This window comes from Montipora foliosa, chromosome 5 (genome assembly GCF_036669935.1).
Source record: "Montipora foliosa isolate CH-2021 chromosome 5, ASM3666993v2, whole genome shotgun sequence".
Classification (NCBI taxonomy): Eukaryota; Metazoa; Cnidaria; class Anthozoa; order Scleractinia; family Acroporidae; genus Montipora; species Montipora foliosa.
In genome coordinates this window covers 1,727,263-1,745,743 of record NC_090873.1, presented here as the reverse complement: position 1 = coordinate 1,745,743, position 18,481 = coordinate 1,727,263, and the positions used below count along the sequence as shown (strand labels likewise).

The window sequence follows — 18,481 nt, the reverse complement described above, 5'->3', positions numbered from 1 at the left end:
CAGGACAGACAACAACACCGGGAACTCAATGCGCTACTCTTTGCGAATATTGTGTTCGATTGAAGGGTTGTGAGACGGGGCCTACGGTTTATCGGCCTTATCCGAAAAGACTAGGGAGTCTAACCATTTGCAGATTTCATTATAAAGACAGCACTTTTTTCTCAGTTATTTGAAAGACCCCGAGTGTTGGTCCGACCAGAGTCGAATTCACGACCTCGCAGCCCGATGCTCAACCGACTGAGCCACCGGTGCGCTATTCCGACATAAGTTTTAAAACCACAGCTATCTCCGGAGCTTTATGAGAAAACTTATTACGGAATCTTGTTGTCTTTGTTTACTTGCCAACAGAAGCCGTATAATGTTAAAGCTGGATTCAAATGGATCGTTCAGGGAGAGGTAATCATTTTTTTTCTTCTCCTGAAAGTGTATTGAGATTTCTTTTTTTTGAAATGTTTTTTTAAAGTTTGTTCTATTGGTCGAGTAGAAGTCTTTGCCATCTATTGTTTCCTCAGAAGGTAAACTTTGCTTCACACACTGTCTTTCAATAGCCATGAGGAGGGGGGGGGGGGGGTCACAAAGCGATTTACTAGAAATCCCCTCGGGGAAGAAATAGATGCTTGAGGGATGCCATGCATGGGATGAATGGATGCTTAAACCGAGATAAGCCCTGGAACTGGGAGCTAACGTGGCTTGTAAGAAGTTTGACTTTTTGGAAAACCAATTCTCAATTACCTTCATTAATCAATACTATACCTTGCTTGTGTTCCGTTTCATTTTGCCCTTTAGGCTCCTATGAACTTGACCTGTCTCGAAAACAGCGTCGTTCTCTCGATGAAGCTTCAATTTATCGAAGACAAAGCTAGCGCAGAATTGAGAACTGCTCCTGGATTTAACAACAAGGTATGTTTCTTCCATTTGGAATATTTTTTTTGTTGAGGATCCCCTATAACATACAGTACATCTCGGCATTGATGTGATAATGTTATTTTGGTATCATCGCAGGAAACAGTCGGCCTCGCTTACGATGCCATGCAAGTTGTTAGGCAAGCAATGAGCACACATCCATGTTCTTCAATTAATGGATCTTCTGTGTCTTTGCAAGATAGACATGATATGTTGGAGTGCATGAAAAAGGTAGAGTGAAATGAGAACTGAGTCGATCTTTTGAGCAAAAGATTCATGTACCGTAATTATTCGATTAAACGCCCAACGTCGAATAAGCGCCCACCCTGAAGGTAGAAAAAGTTAATAAGCGCCCAGCCTCGAATAAGCGCCCACCTCCACCAAAAAAGTCGAATCAAGGGTGACTCGAACTCAGGACCTCTTGCACCAAGGCAACTAACTGCTTGTGCCATCCGTTCTCAGAACACAAATGAATTAATTTTCTTATACCGGTTTTTTTCCTCCTTTGTTCTCTCACAGTACAATCCGTGTGATGTGTAAATATTATTAAAAGTGTGAACAATAAAATAACTTTAAATTGAATTGGAATAATCTCTTTGAAAGATTTACCTCTGGGTACTTCCAAATTTCCTTCCTCGTCATATTTGCATTGAGACGTGTGATATCAGCATTTCTTCTAATATTTCGCTTTCATCTACTTTCAACGTTAACAGGTCAATATAGATGGTATTACAGGTCCTGTCAAATTTGATGATGATGGAAAAAGAACTGCAGTAGACCTGGAAATTTTAAATCTTCGAAACAATTCCTTTGTGAAAGTAAGCTATTCCTCTATTAAAAAGCTCGTGTAAGAGACTGGATGTTACCAGGGCGATGAAAAAGTGGTTATAAAGACACTGTTTTCTTGATTTTGAATTACATGTTATCCAGTCTCGGGTAACCTTGTAGCTTTTGTTTAACTTATTCATTCATTCCTTCGCTTGTTCGTGCATTTACTCGCTAACTCTCCCTTTTATCCATTAATAAATTCATTCATCCCTTCATTCTTTCTTTCTTTCCTTCACCCCAAAAACCTGGTGATCACGCAATTCTTATTTTTAGATTGGCAACTGGAATTCTACTAAGCTGGCTGTGCTCTATCAAGATATTCGGACGAATGGGGACACAGGATCGTCTATTGGGGTGGCCGGCAAAAAGATCAGGGCTGTTGTCATATTGGTGAGTGTGAATTAAGACTATAGTAATATACTGTGGGACTGTTATTAACCGTAAACGCGTTGTGTTAATTTTAATTTTTCGACTGTCAATAGTTTTAACTGTTACTTTAAAGAAATAGTTTAACTAGCTGACTGGCAATGGAGAGCAGTGAGAGACTGACTTACTGACTGTATGACTTGCTGGCTGATTGACTTTCTGACTGACTGACTGACTGACTGACAGAATGAATGAATGAATGAATGAATGACAGACTCCTCGAGAACGCATCCTAATTTTCGTTTCTCGGGCGCGAGAAATCGAGATTTTTTGTGACGACTTCAAATTGGCCGCCCCTTTAAGTTTTTTCAGGGGCTTTGGGCATCGTTTTCGTGTCCATCTGTCACGTCATGCTTGTTCTCTTTTGGGGCTTCCTTCGCTGTTTTCGACTTTTTGGGGTTTTCTTTGAACTGGTTTTTAACTCTGATTGCATTCGACAAAAAAGAGAATGCAATCCCCTGAATGCAGCCTGGAGTGAGAGTTTTTGGTCGGTTTCCATCCTTTTTGATTGGCCAAAGTAATTCCTTTGGTTTTGGTTTTACGACACTCATTTGAAAACCGCTCTAATAGCAATAGTAATAGTAACAGGAATAATTATAGTAATAGTATTCTTTATTGTGCCTTACTCTCCAAAGGGAGATATTGGTCTAGTTTCTATAAAGGCTTGAACATTAACTAATAAAAATACAAAATAGCATTTACAATACCCGTATACAAGTAGTTAGGAAATTCATGGCGCTTATTACATTTGTGAATTAAGAATCTCTTTTCTGTTTTGAAACATGCTGTAAGTAAATACTTCGTCATCTCGTTGATAATCACTTAAATATTGGTGGAACAAGTGTCAGCGTTTAAAATATGCATGTGAGTGCAGGTCACGTCTTAAAGTGGTATACCCCAGACAATACATCAAGAAATGCTGTTTATTTTCTATGCAGTTTTCTTTACATACTAACCATGTTCGCTCTTCTACTGGGATTAATGCGCCTCTATTTTCATATTTGCCAGTTTGTATTCGTAATGCATGACATACTAATCAGGTAGTTTTTAAAATGGTAATTATTTTTAACTACCTTTTGTGTAAATTTCTCTCTTGAACTTGTTGAGGACCTATTCTGTTTCAATCCAGTTATGTAAATATTGATTCCTAATCGTGCATTCTTGATGTGCTGCTGGGTTGCTGGTTCTTTCATTTATTTTACACTTTTTATTGATTTCTTCATTCTTTTGTATGTCGAAGAAACGTGTGTTATTTGCCGGCTGGGAGGTCCGTGTAGTGAAAAACTGTGACCTCGGTCTTGAAAATGCTGCCCTCGGCCTTCGGCAGCAATGTTTACAAACATGGCTTTTGTTCTTCAAATTTGCCAACCACAGAAACAAGTCTGATTAGATTGTTGAATAAGATATAATGATTTGAAATCATTTGTTAAATCTCCAAATGTTTGCATGGTAAATATGTCACTATGGACAAGGATCTCTGATCAGTGACCATACAGGCTCTCGCACGACCTCAACAGCACCAAGATTTTCCCTTTGATTGCACGCCTCATAGATATCTTGAAAAAAACCATTGCATTGCATTCAGTTTAAAGAGTTCCTCGGTTTCTTTGATTGCTTTATGCCCGCTGGCGTTGTCTAGATTTGGCACTCTGGCCGAGTTTGTCACGGTGGCCGAGTACTCTTTTGGCTCGCTGGCCGATTGTTGAGCTTGCTAGCTCGATAAATACACCACAATGTCACTTAACTAAGTACACTCGAGCTCACGTAGAATTGGAAATAAACAAATAAAAGCAGGTGAAAATTACGTTTTTCTTACCTCAAACTTGATCACAACTCCGCTCAATGAATGCCAAAGCTGCTGAGCATCGACGATCAGAACCATGCGGGCTTGACGTCACAATCTCTGCGCGCTACGATTGTTCCGTTGTAAGACAATCGACCCCTTTTCCATTACGTCATTGGAATCTCAGGAATCTTACCTTACAAACATGTCTCTCGATCACTCGATATTTTTTCCACCTGCACAGTACTTTGGCACGGCTCTATAATGCTGCCGCCTCGCCAGCCTCGCGTCTTCGCTCGGCTGGCTCGTTAGCAATTATGCGACGTTTTCTTGGTTTTCTCTCTTTCTTTGAATCATCAACAACATTGAAGATGAATGAACAGCCTTCGATTTTGCCAGTTGAGACGGCAGAGGTCCTTAGCTGATGCTGCACCTGGAGTATCTGGAGGATAAACTGAAGCACTGGATTTGGTTGTACATATAGATGCTGTAGATATTGGAAACTCGTTGATTGTAGTGGTGCTGGTGGTGTGTTCTGAGCGGCTCAGTACGAGTGACATGTTGCGCTGGTGAGGTGAAGATGCAGATTTGTACGAATCCAAACTTTTGAGATTCATATGGCCGCTGAGCTGAGCCACATAATTGGCAGGGACATCTGCATCTAGAAGACGGCCTATCGAGGTCGTTCTCACAGCGTGATTTGTCACATCAATTCCCTTGCAATCCTTTTATTTTCGCCGCCATCTTCAGGATCTCTCCGATAGAATTCTTGCTAAGTGGAGCATTCATAGACCACACGTTATCACTCGGTTTTCGTTTGTGTTTTATGGCAATTTCTTCAATATTTCAATATTCAATATCGCTCCAAACATTTATGTCATACAGAGTTTTTTTCTTGTCGTTTTCAGGTCATTGTTTTTTCGATAAAAGCATGCACTTTAGCTAAGAACTGTTGCTGTTTATCGGTCTTTTTCACTAACTTGTTCTTGTTTGTTAACGTTTTCAGTGTTTACACTCTCGTCTATATCTTCCGGGTAGTAAAATTCACTCTCGCTGTGTCATTCAGGGCTGTCCGACTCCATGAAGTAGCGAGTTTTAGCCCTTCAAAACTTAAATTTCTTAAATTTTGCGAGGGTATTAAGTAACCATCATACATTTCTTTACGTAAAACTGTTTCACGATTTGTAAGCACAAGGACAAAAACTCACGAAAGCGTCAGCGTGACCGTGGGCAGAGATAAGAAAACCCGGACCGCGCTAAGAACCAATCAGATTGCAGGATTCTTTATCATGCCCTCTTAGAAAAAAAATAACTTATTTATGGACGGTGCCTATCAATTCAAAGGTATTTTTGCCCCGATTTATGATTATGCAGGAAAGGTAGATGTTAACAAGTGCAATTGAAATCCAAAAAGAAAATTGGGAGTAACCACTCATTTTTCAAGGATAATTCATCAACAATATTTGTAAAAAGCTCTAAAATACAAAGCAATGTATTGTGTTATCCCTCAAATTGAAGCTTAATTATCTCTAAAGAATGCATGGTTACCTCCAATTTTCTTTTTGGATACCAAGAGTACTTACTACGATCTACTTTCTCCAGATAGTTTTAAACCGCGCAAAAATATCCCTGTATTAGTTAGCATCACCGATAGGAAACCCGAGTATCACGAGATGCGCAAAACTTATGCGCAATAACAATGTTAGGCACCGTCCTTAAGGTCTCGGTAAAGAAAAATGAGGCGGCCGCTATTTTTTGTATAGGGTCAAACTATATATCATATTAAAGCTAATAGACTGAATTATTTGAATAAAGTTTTAGGGGATATTTACATGAGACCGGGACGAGCTCAGACCGGTATGAAAATTTTTACATTCGTTTTCATGAAACCGGGACGAAATGCTTGGTGCCTGGTTTCAGGATAAAATGATATGTTTTGTCTAAAAAATATACGGGCTGGCCGAAAAGCATACAGGCTTGAAATCTCTTAATCAGGTCTGAGATTTGTTGTCATTAGAGACCGGTACGAGAATGTCTCGTCTCGGTCCAGCAACCGAGACGAAGTCTGTCAGACTGGTCTGAGTTCATTGTCAGGCAGGTCTCATGTAAACGCGTAAAAAGAAATGTATGGCAGCCGATACGAACTCATGCCGGTCTGAGTTCGTCCCGGTCTCATGTAAATACCCCCTTAGTTTTTGGTGTTTAAGGAGGCTCAAAATAGTTTCTCGTTTCTTCAAACAAACAAACATATACTGTCCTTATATACAGTTAAAGTCATCATATCAAGACGAAATTTTGCGAGGGTATTACGTAACCATCATACATTTCTTACATCGAATTTTCCTCCAAAATAACGTTACCATGGCAACGATAGAAGGCATTTCTAAGAGCCTTAAAATCAAGATAAATTGTCTTTTTTGAAAAAACGGGACAGTGAACTCCTCCCATTCAGCGTTACCAGATAATGTTAGAAATAATCTCTAAAATATTTAAAATTCAACGAAATCTGTAGGTTAGGTTTTCAGAAAAATCAGTGTTTTTGAAATGTCTCTAATTTTTTCTTTTCTTTTGTCAAATTTGAAAGACAAACGTTTTAAATTAAACTAAGCTAACGTACAAACAATGAAAAAAATTCAACCGAATAAAGTTGCAAAATCAGGGGGAAAATGAGAGGGTTACAAGATCAGCATTTCAAGATATGCATGCGTCACCAGCTCATTCTCGGGCACGCACGAGTGGAGCTACAGGCCAACACAAATGGATTTAAGTGACCACTAAACCGTTTGTGTACAATTTTCGTAGTTTTCGTGAGAGAAAAAAGGTGAGCGAAATTACCAGTATTTGCTTATTTCTGGTGACCCATTTTGAATCATGAGCTGATGCGAGCAGCTTTTAGAATTGCGTGTGTGGCTTACGTGCGCGCGCGCTCAGCTGAAAACCCTTTGGAGCCTTTTGAGGCCTCAAACTCAGAAAGAACCGAGTCTGCTGCGGAAGCTCCTGCACCCCCCCCCCCCCCCCCCCCCTGCTCCTGCTCTTTGTTGCATCTTAATCACAGATGAGTGCACTCCAATACCGTGTGAGGAATGCGATTTTAGCGGTTATAAAATAAATTCTTCAGAATTGTTTTTTTTTTTTCGTGAAAATATACTTCACAGGCCACCGATTCAAGATTTGCAAAAAACAAGAAATTTGAGCGATACGCCCAAATTTACTTTTACCGAGACCTTTAATCGGTTTTGTAAAATTGATGTGAACAGTTTCCCTAAGCAGCTGGTTAAAGTGATTCCTCTGTAATTGGCTGGACATTTCTTGTCACCTTTGTATATTGGTTTTATGACACCTGTTTCACTCAGTTGGAAAGGTGCCCGTTTCAATGATGTCATTGTCGTGAATATTCTTTCTAGAGAAGGCATGAGATAATACCTTCCGTGTTTGATCATTTCATTTAGAAGAGTGTCTTTACCAGGTGCTTTTTGAGTTTATAAATTTGATCATGAATTTCTTTCACGGTGATCGGCCCATTTGAAATTTCACCTGACAGAGTAGATTCGTCGAGTTTGATTGAGGGATTGACAACTGTGTGTGATTCTCGGGTTTCTTGTGCGTCATATAAAAGGTTCTGAAAATGCTTTATCCAATCTTCTGGTGGAATATCAGAACTTTCGTCAAACCTCTCACTTTTTCGAATTTTGTTTATTAGTTTCCAGAATTCTCCGCTTTGGTTGGAATTCAAGGTGTTTGTTTCATTTAAAAGTTGATTTTTATATCTTTTAGACGTCTTGTTTACTAGTTTTTTGTATTTCTTTTTGAGAACAAAATGTTCTTGTCGCAATGATTGAGGAGTTGTTGGATTCATTTTGTTCGCAAGTTTCTGCAGCTTTTTCTTGTCTGCAAGTGTTATCATACCATGGTTTTTTTTTTTTTTTTTTTTTTTTTTGTCTTTTTACGCCTTTTTCTACGTTTTACTACTAGGTTAAGTTCTGCAACTGATTTTAGTATTTGATTGAACTGTGAAATCTCATCATCTATTGAACTATGGCGTTCTGCACTGAATATTAAAACTCGACAATGCACGTATCAATTTATCTTTGGATTCTGACTTCCAAAGAAATTTGGACTGACTGACTGTATGACTTGCTAGCTGACTGAATGAATGACTTAGCTGGCGGATTGACTTTCTGACTGACTGACTAGCTAACTGACACAATGAATGAATGATTTATTGACTGATTGGCCGACTGTCTGACTAACAGACGTAATCACTTACTGACTGACTCATTGAGTGGTTGACTAACAGGCTGACTAACTCACTAACCGACCCAAAAAATGAGGAGACAACAACAACAACATGTTTTATTGTACCTAGCATATTACAATCAGAATTACAAAAATTGCAGGCTTGGGTCGAGGAGTCCCCATTCGTTTTTCATACGCAGTTGTTTTCGTTTTCCCGATTATCTGGGAGCCTGGAACAGGCTAGCCTAGAATAGCTATGCTAACTGTGGGCTACTATGGTCTTGTTTGTATAATAATGATTTTTTCAGAAATAAAGTAAAAATCCCTCAGTCAGTAAAATGTTTGTTTCTTGTTTCATGAAAGGTGGAACCGTTCTTTTTTGCGAATACGAAAGAGGATGGTACAGTTTACTATACAGGCTATTGCATGGACCTGTTAAATGAACTGGCCAGGACACTTCATTTTACGTACGAAATCTACGTTGTACCAGATGGAAAATATGGCGCTTTGACAGAAAATGGAACTTGGAACGGGATGGTTGGAGAGCTGGATAGAAAGGTGTGTAAAGATTGATGACTTGGTGAATCGCTCAGTAATCTTTTTGTCAGTGAAACCGTTAGTCGATTGAACAGTCAGTCAATAAGTTTATCACTCAACCAGACAATGAATCCGTGTGCAGGGATGGGGCAGTGGTTAGAGCACTCGCCTCCCACCAGTGTGGCCCGGGTTCGATTCCCAGACTCGGCGTCTTATGTGGGTTGAGTTTGTTGGTTCTCTACTTTGCACCGAGAGGTTTTCGTCGAGTACTCCGGTTTCCCCTCTCCTCAAAAACTAACATTTGACTTGATTTGCGTTATTTTTAATTTCAGTTTTCAGTGTCTTAATTTTTACTCCAGCGCTAGAAAAGATTAGACACTTTAAATAAAATTCCTTTCCCTATTTCCTTTTCTTTCAGTCATTCAATCAGTTAATTAGGTCTTAGAGACTATTCACTCAGTTTGACATCGTCGGTCAATCAGAGCAGTCAGTGGAGTCGGTATCGTTACATACTCGGGAATTTTTTTATGTACGAGAGAGCAGGAAATTAAATCGAGGAATTGTGTACTTGTGTGATAGGTGAAAGTTGTTTGTTATAAAGCCTTTGTTGCGTACCTTAATTAATGAAATACAACTGTAAAGAACCCCAACTGGCCGGAGGCAAACCAGTTGACTACTTACAGGCGCAGCTGACAGAAGTTGAACCAGGGATTACCAGGAACAAATTCAACCAGTGGTCAGAACGTGTCTTGAACCCGGGATCCCCGGATCTTAAGGCAAGCGCCTTAACCATTGGACCGCACTACTCCCTTCATACAATCGGTTATTTGTATTGTCCATACATATGAACTGTGTACTCTTTGGTAACTTCGTAATCAAAACTCCAAAACTACAAAACTGAATACTTCAGTTTCGATTAAAAACCCCCATGCGGAATTTTTGTGCAAACTGAGATGCTCCTGCACAAAGGTTAACGTCTCAGCAGCTTCTCTTTTCCTTCAATTCACTGACTCTTATCGATTCTCAGAACGCTGACGTAGCGGTAGGCCCGTTGACTGTCACAGAACTTCGTGAAAAGGCCGTGGACTTCATGATGCCCTTTATGTGTTTTACTCAGGATGTGTTAATCAGGAAACAGACATCAGAAAAAGAAATTGGTTTTCTGCAGTTCATGAACCCGTTTGAACTCGAAGTATGGGTCTGTACCCTGGCCACTATTGTCATCATCTCGATCTCTGTGTTTATAATCAACTATTATAGTCCGTATGGTTACAAGCAAGAGGACGGCAAAGGCACTTCGGAAGAGTTCAATTATTTCAATAGTCTGTGGTTCTCAGTTGCTTGTATGCTACAACAAGGAGGTGATAACACCCCAAGAAGCTTATCAGGTGAGACTAGTAAATCGGTGTTTCAGAATGAAGAAGTAGAAGTAGATGAACATATTGATTTCCAAAAAAACTCAACAAAAACCTCACAAAAAAGTGGGGAGAACCCCCTTTGTTATAGTCTGTCCTCTTTCCACATTCATGCTTGGGTTGAGTAGGTAGGTGAGATCAAATTTGGACTGATAATGGCTACCAGAGGCTCCCTGACAGGCTGAGGTCGATCTCACCATGAGACTCTTTGTGATATGTACGGTGTATAAAACCATTACCATTACCAAAAAAAGGACATCGGGGATCTTAGGAACGCCAGCCGACCTCAACCAGAAAGGAAGCGAAAACCATCAGCCTGATGACAGTAAAAAAAAGGACGGCTTTATTCCCCTCCCGCCCTCCCACCAGAAATGCGTTTGACGCCATTGTTCTATTCTGTTTTTTCCTCGCCAGAACAACGGCGTAAATGCATGACGTGAGTACACGACGATAATTCTTCGTCACCGTCTTTCACGCCGCTTAATTCCTGGTTGCTTTGTACACAATTTACGCACCGAAACCGGTTGCAATAAAGCATCAAAGATCATCGTCGTCGACCTTTCTTTAAGAACTCCATTACGTTGATCACTATTGTCAGTCTATCAACACTGCTGCATATAGTCCGGTCACAAGGGTGAATTAATTGCCATTTTAAAGACCTTTAAACCCGTTCGTACGCCCTTTCGAATTAGTAGAAACTTGAGATTTTTTTTTAGGTTTCAGCGTTTGGCTATGTATTTAACAAGTAAAGAAGCCTTGACTGTGCTCTGTTCTGTTGTAAAGCACTTAGGAAGCGGCTAGAGCACCAAAGAAGTGTAGGGGGAAACACGAGCCGATAGGCAAGTGCTTCTCCCTACTTCTTGAGTACTCTAGCCGCTTCCTAAGTGCTTTACAACAGAACAGAGCACAGCCAAGGCTTCTTTATAAAGCACGCTAATTTGGACCAATCATAGCGCTTGTGAGAATGTTTAAAATTATTTGGTTGGTTAATGAAACAAAGGCTTGTCAAAACATCAATCAACTGGAAAGTGGCTTCACAGAAATCACACAAAATTCGAATTTATGGAAAAACAATTGCCTCAATGTTCGGTTTCAGTCCGTAAAAAACAGCAAAAAGGTGGATCTAAATAATAAAGTTCAGTGAAAACCGGCCGAATTGTTGCCCATGAAAACTTGCACGTTTCCGACATGACAATTGGAAAACAAACTGTTCATTGCTTGCGGCTGGAATATGAAAACCTGTTGGGAATTTTGTAAATGAAACACTCCAGCGTGAGGACTTTCTGAGCTTGAAAGAACTGCTGGACCGGGCGACGGCTGAAGTCTTCCATCCAAAGCACTTGACAGAATATCTGAGCAAGCCTTTAATTGACAGCTTCAATAAAACCCAAGGAAAAATACGGAAATTCACCTGCCATTTCTGCGGATGATGGCGTGAGCTTTCTTTTGCTGCGTGCTTTGTACGCTGTTTAAACCAATGAGAGCGCGTGTTATAATGATGAGCGCGTTATTATAATGATGGTTAAAAAAGTTCGAGTTTTTAAGGTGTTTTTGACCTTCCTATAACCTTCAAATTTTCCCATTTTCAATGGACGGCAAACGGAAATTTCTATTTCTCTTTACGGAAAACCCGAATATGAAAAAAACTTATTTGAGGTAAACGAAAAAGTCCAAGCCTCTTCTTGTCTTAAAACTTTGAAAATTCTGTGTTTGTCTTCATTTATTTTTGTCAAATTTGCTCCTTAGTTGTGGCGAATGACAAGAATAATCATTATATGGCAAGCAATCTTCAGACTAAATGGAGCACTTTGATTGGATGGTGTTTCGTCAGGATTTTACAGTATGGACCATTACCTTGGAAATGGTCCGTCTCCGTATTTTTTTCTCTCTCTCCCGGGAAATTCAAGTTGAGCAAAGCACAAAACGTTTTTTAAAAGCGGAATTTAAGTTTTGTCCTCACAACAGTACAATTGTAGCAGGTGCAGTCTAGTTTCACTTGTTACAGGGGGCGACGAAGATTATGAACATCCACCAAGCGGAGACGTGTCCGATCGCTCAAATAAACGATGCCATGTAATAAAAAACTTACTAACCTGACTTGCTCGGGGTCGTACTGAAGAATATTGGCCCTCGGTCGTTGTTGCGTTCGGTCCGTACTACCACGAACCCGGGCCAATATTCCCTTGTACAGCCCTTGCGCTCGGTTAGTAAGAGGTTATTTGTTTTTTTGCAAACAACAAATTTATGCCTGTTGATTTCCTTTTTTTTTTTGCAGGCGGGAACAGTACTTTCGTCTTACTTTTCTTCTTTTTTCTAGGCCGTATTCTTGCAGGTTGTTATTGGTTTTGCATTCTCATCTGGGTCTCTACATACACTGCGAATCTAGCAGCTTTCTTCACCGTAAAGAACGCTGTGGATCCTATTGGGAATCTCGAGGACATCGTCAAGTCTTCCTACCAGGTTGGAGTCCTCGATTCGTCCAGTACTCACGCCTTCTTCCAGTCGAGCACATACTACTTGCGCCAAAAGATCTGGTCGAGAATGGAGAGAGACGGTACCTTACTGAAAAGTGTCGAGGAAGGTGTCCGATGGGTGAGGGAGAAGGATAAGTTTGTATTCATTTCCGACGGACCGATCCTGCAGTATATTGCTAACCAACCACCATGTGATCTCAAATTAGGTAAGACACACCTAAGTACCCCTACCAGCAGAGATCTGTTTTTGTCTGCACCTCTAGGGACACAGTAACTTTCACAAGCGCTTCAAAGCGTGTGAGCGAATGAGCATGAATATACTCGTGTTTTTCTCTCCTATTTTCTCCTGTAAACAATATACCAGGTATGTCGAACGCTATTTTCTTTTCAATGACAAGTCATAACATGCAAATAACCTGAGGATTATTCCCTTTATAGAGAGAATGTAATGTAACTCTTGTTGCCGGTGTTGTTCCGAGAGAATCATTTCACAATCGTAAATCAATCTGTTCTTCTTCAGTGACGGGGTTAACTACCTCAAAAGGTCTCTCTTTCGCGTTCCAAGCCAATTCACCTTATGTAAATGATTTTACACTTGCTACTTTGCGACTTTTTGAAACTGACTTCCTCGATGGGCTCAAGCGCAAATGGTGGGATACAGCGAACAACTGTCCAGAGGAAGAAGTTGCAAGTAAGAATAAAATAGATGCACAGGATAACTTGTGATGAAGGTGATTTTAGATGTTAAGTGATTATGGAATCATGCGTTTATTCTCATGGTGCCTCGGGGATACTCGGAAAAATCCGAGTGCTTCTTTGCAGGAGTCGAACCTACGACCTTCCAATTACTAATCCGGATGCTCTACCGCTGAGCTATATGAGACTCATGGGAGCTAAGACTCGGGGATACTCGGAAAAACTCCGAGTGCTTCCTTGCAGGATCCCAACTTACGACTTTCCGATGATCAATGCAGATGCTCTACCATTGACCTGTAGGGGCACCACGATCTCACGTGTATCCCATAGATTCGTGATAGAGCAGTTTTGAAATGACTGTCGCAAGTATTACGCGATTGCACTTGCTACGATTAGCGATTGGTTTAAAAATCTCGTGCCAGTTTATCAATCAATGAGAAGGAAATCCAAAACCAATTGCGACTTGCACGCGCGAGTTTTTGTGCGCTTTGAGCAACTGTGATTGGACGAAGTAATTACTTTAGTATTTGTTTTACGACACTCAATTGAAAACCGCTCTAGAGAATCCAACCTAGTAATTACGACTAAGTGAAGTACGATCGACCGGGAGAATGTAGTCCTGAGAAGGATACCCTAAAGAGAGAGGGAAGAGAGGAAGGATTGCATTCATTCCGGGCGATCGTGCCTCACTTAGTTATGATACGACTCCCTGGGTGCAATCATACGAATGCGGTAATCGGAAGGTCGTAGTTTTAAATTTAACTTAGTAAAATATGCGTCTCAACTTACGGCACGTTTCTTTAAGTCGGATGCAAAATGAATTTACGTCAAATAAAAGAAACAGCAAACACATGATATATGTCCTCTTTGCACACCGTAGGACATTTTCAAATAATTTATTGTTTCACAGGGAATATACGTTAATACACAGCCAAGGGGGCTTGATAAAGGAAGTCATGCGCCTCCTTGTGTACGTCATAAATGAGTGATACGAGCTCACTTAATTTTTTTGTAAATCGGCAGCCTGAAACCCTTCGTAGTTTTCTAACCCTAACCCTAGCATAAAGAACATAGAAAATTGCTTTTTTACGCTCGTTATCTAGACATAAATACAACTAAAACATTGTAACGGAAGTATAGGCGACTTTTTAGTTTTTCACGTCGTCAATCTGAGAACGGTAACGAAAGAAGTCAATCTTCATTTTCCTCATCCTTTGCATCTCAGCCAATAATCAGGTTTTTTAAGGATCTGTCACAATCTAGGAGACCTTTATGAAGGGATTCTTTTCGACGTTTTAAATTCGGTTTTTCTGCTTCACTCTCGTCAGCCGCTCGTTTCACACTTTCATTTTCCTCGATCGTCATTTCCGTTTTTGATTTCGTATCTTGGTTATTGGATGATTCCAAACATTGCAAGTATTCATTTTTTTCGTCCATCTCCACAAAATTTTGAGGCAACCTTAAGCATGTTATTGATTCCTCTTCTTCGAGGCTGCCCATTTCTACCCGTTTCGCATGATTTCTTGTCTTTATTTTCTCTTTTTTTCCATTATTGAGTGGAAATAAGTGAACTTCAATTAATTGGACGTGAACTCAAAACAATGGTCCATTGTCCCAATCGAAAATTGTGACGCAATTGTGATGTAACAGAGCTTTGACAAATTGATTAATTACGGAAGGGATGTGTTTGTTTGTTTTTTTTTCGATTGAAACTCGTGTATATTCGGAAAACGATCGTGTGCTCCAAGAGGGACTTGGACCCTTGACCTTCGGATTACAAGTTCGATTAGATTCCTTCTGTAAATTTATGTATTTCTTCAACTTTTAGCAATTCATTTCAGCAAGAACTAACAAATCAGAGCACCGTTAATCAAATTGAGAACCAATAGGAAAGAGGCGTGATTTAAAGGTTAACTGACCCAGGGTGTTGATTTCGGTCCTTACAAATTGCACGAATCACTTGGTTGAAAGAAGAGAAAAAATGGATGGATAACTAAATATTTGTGACGAGACCACATGCGCCTCTGAAATCGTTGTCACTTTCGATTTTGGGATTTACTTGTGCAGCCAAAAGTACAATAGAAAAATTGAACATAGCAAAAATCTCCCAAAATGTTTTTCGCTGAAAGCAACTTTTTATATTCGCGGCACGAAATTTATGTTGTTTTCATGTCGCAAATTTTGTTGCCGATGGCAATTTTTTAAATTCTCAATCGACACTTCCTAAAAACTTCTTCCTAAAACTTTGTATCAATAATTATTTACTTTTGCATCGATATTTCTTTTGCATAAAGCAGGCTAACAAAGCCTGTACCTTGCTTAGTTCGCATTTTTGCGCGATAAAATATAATTTTTGGACCTATGTATCTTTCAGCTGGTCGTGTACTTTGAGGTCTCCTATCTAGATACTAAGCCCGCCGGATAGGGATTAACTTCAGTGAACCTTTGTCGTGGAAACTCTCAGACGCTCAGAGTACACAATGATGCGTTAACATGCTGTGAAAAAGAAATTGAACTTCATGTCGGTCTCGAAGCCAATGTTTCTTGATTCCCACTTATTTTCATCAATCTTTCTGGGTTTAGTATTTCACTAGTAACTACATGTATTCGCAGGGGGCTATTTACCGAAGACATCTACCATGGCACTATAATGATTTACGATACCAAAACGATATCGTGTACTATTAGAGCTACATGTTACGTCCTGGAAAACAAAACGCAGCTCAGTTGACAGTTATAAAATAAAGCACGGCATCAAGTTACTGCACTACCACACGTACGTAGTGCGTACCTATTTTTCTTTCTCTCTTTCAGCCTTGTCTCGTCAGCGAATAGGTTTGGACAGCATGATAGGTGTGTACGTGGTGCTCATCTCTGGGATAGTGATTGCGTTCTTGACACTGTTTGTTGAAAGATACTGGCACAAAAAGGAAATCAAGAAGTCGAGTTTGAACAAAATGATCATAAGGTTTGTAATAATGTAGGAATGATGACTTAATTCTTGGGAAACTAGTTGTTTGGCGACGGGCGAAAAATCGACATCGATTTACTAGAACTCTTGGGGCGCTGGGTTGTTTATCTAGGTCCTGAATGGACAACATGTCCCTAGGGTCTGCGGGCTCTACAAAGTCATGCGTCTACACATTTTCAAATGCGACATTAGATGTTTGAAGGCCCACCTTCAATTGGCGAGCCGTGAAACAATTGTCGTATACAGAAATCTTGCAAAGCTGAAATTCATCCAATCAGATCGCTACGTTAAGCAATGGCGAATTTTCATATCGAAAACAAACGGTCGAAAAGCCTGTCGGTTGAAGGTTGGCCGTTAAGGACGTTCGCGCCAAACTCTTCCTACAGTGAGATTTTCTTCATTTCTCGCCTAGAGTTAGGTCATAAAGTACTTAATCCAAAATTGAAAAAAAAAACATTGGGGGGATCACCGACTTTGTTTCGGAGAAAGTGACAATGGCAAAATGCCTCAATTTGGATAAATCGGTCATCATAACGAGATGTAGCCTCATCTGCTCATCCATCGAAAATCATAAAAATTAACTGTTAGAGGGAAGGTTTCCGTGCATAAGTTTTTAGGAGTGGGATTTGTAGCAAATATCATGCCGCTAAGGATGTCGTAAACAGAGTTCATCCTCAGCAAGCGTTTTCGTAAGCACTACCTGTTGCAACCACTTCCGAAAGTCGATTGCACGAGAAAAGAAATTTTTTTAAAAAGATAACTTCTTACAGTGTGATTTTTTTCATTTCACCATATTTTGTAGATAGTAAGTAGAGTAAGTGATTCATGATTTAAAAAAATAGGGGTCACCGATGATCCAAACGAGTAAAATCGATGTGATGTTGCAAAGCTCTTGGAAAATTTAGTTTGTCACGTTTTTTCGTGACCTGTCGGGGAAGGACTGGAACAGGATCGATCGTTGGAGCGATGAAAAGTTTGGATTTAAAAAAAGACTTTCTCGAGCAAAGCAACGAAGTTTCAAGCAGGCGTCATCTTCATTTTTGTGTTTTGTGTCACAATTTATCTCTCCATTACCGTCATGCTCATCTTCTGGAGTGTGGTAAAGACGAAACATTTCATTTACTTGCATTTTATTTGCAGGCCGAACCTTGGTCCAATTCAAGATCCACCTTTTTCCTCAGCAGTTTGAACGCGTGAACAGTTGACACAAATGCACGACACAATAGAATAGAATAGAATCTTTATTTATACACGATAGGAGTTAAAGCTAAAAAGCTTGTGGGGTCGTGTACTTAACAAAGTAATTACATTTCTAAAACATCCTAAGTAAGAAGCTATAATACAGTAAAACATTAACATTTAAATTTTTTTAAATTTTTACTTCTCAACTTAAAAATACGTATAATCAGTTAATCTATTCCTAACTGTTAAGCCTGATAAACCAGTAAAGGTAAAACTCCTGAAGTGGGGTCGATACTACCTACATTTTTAACATAATGGTTGACAAAGTTCCAAGGCACTGAACCTCCATATGCTAGTGAGTCCTTTAACAATCATTATCTAGTATTGAATCTGGGTATCATGATAGCTTCTTGGTCTCTTAATGAATAGCTGCATTCCCGCCTTATGAAAATGTTATTAATTAGACACTCAGGTAGTTGAGACTTTACTCGCTCTATACAAAAATTAAAAAAAATGAAATTTGTAATCTAAACTGATCTTATCCCATCCCGAAACATTGAGAGCTTCACTAAATGCCCTATCTTTGGATAAGTTATAGACAATTTTAGCTGCTCTGCAGTGTAGTTTCTCAATTGAGCACAGAAGATCCGAATTAGTACACGAACCCCATAAAATAATACCATACTTCACAGAAGGTAATATTACACTAAAATAAAACTTTAAAAGGACATATTTGGGCAAAAACCTAGAGCGCCTCAAGAAGTCTATTTTGTTTGCAAAGTTTTCCTTTAGTTCTAGCATATGTGGTATCCAAGTAAGCTTATCATCCACGATCATTCCGACAAGACGCGATTTTGTGACGTAGCTTAAAACCGATTTACCCAAAAATATAGGAGGTAGCGGTCTTATAATGGCTTGTGTACTAATTAACATAACTTCGCTCTTAGCCGGGTGAGGGGTTAAGCGATTTTCTAAGCACCACCTGTAAACCTCCTGTAGAGCTCGGTTCAAAGAAGCAATCGCCGCACCT

The 18,481-nt window shown here is 39.7% G+C and overlaps 1 protein-coding gene across 1 annotated transcript in view; it reads left to right on the top strand.

The window, feature by feature from the left end:
* The window catches only part of LOC138003337 (glutamate receptor 2-like), a 57,879-nt gene that overhangs the window by 38,962 nt on the left and 436 nt on the right, over positions 1-18,481 (top strand). The window contains exons 8-18 of the mRNA XM_068849350.1: positions 349-396; positions 787-900; positions 1,003-1,134; positions 1,617-1,721; positions 2,005-2,121; positions 8,540-8,734; positions 9,741-10,101; positions 12,446-12,808; positions 13,123-13,293; positions 16,113-16,266; positions 17,410-18,481. The exon at positions 17,410-18,481 is cut by the window's right edge and continues 436 nt beyond it. Of these exons, the coding sequence (XP_068705451.1) occupies positions 349-396; positions 787-900; positions 1,003-1,134; positions 1,617-1,721; positions 2,005-2,121; positions 8,540-8,734; positions 9,741-10,101; positions 12,446-12,808; positions 13,123-13,293; positions 16,113-16,266; positions 17,410-17,458 (1,809 nt within the window). The 3' untranslated portion in view covers positions 17,459-18,481. The remainder of the gene's footprint in view (positions 1-348; positions 397-786; positions 901-1,002; positions 1,135-1,616; positions 1,722-2,004; positions 2,122-8,539; positions 8,735-9,740; positions 10,102-12,445; positions 12,809-13,122; positions 13,294-16,112; positions 16,267-17,409) is intronic.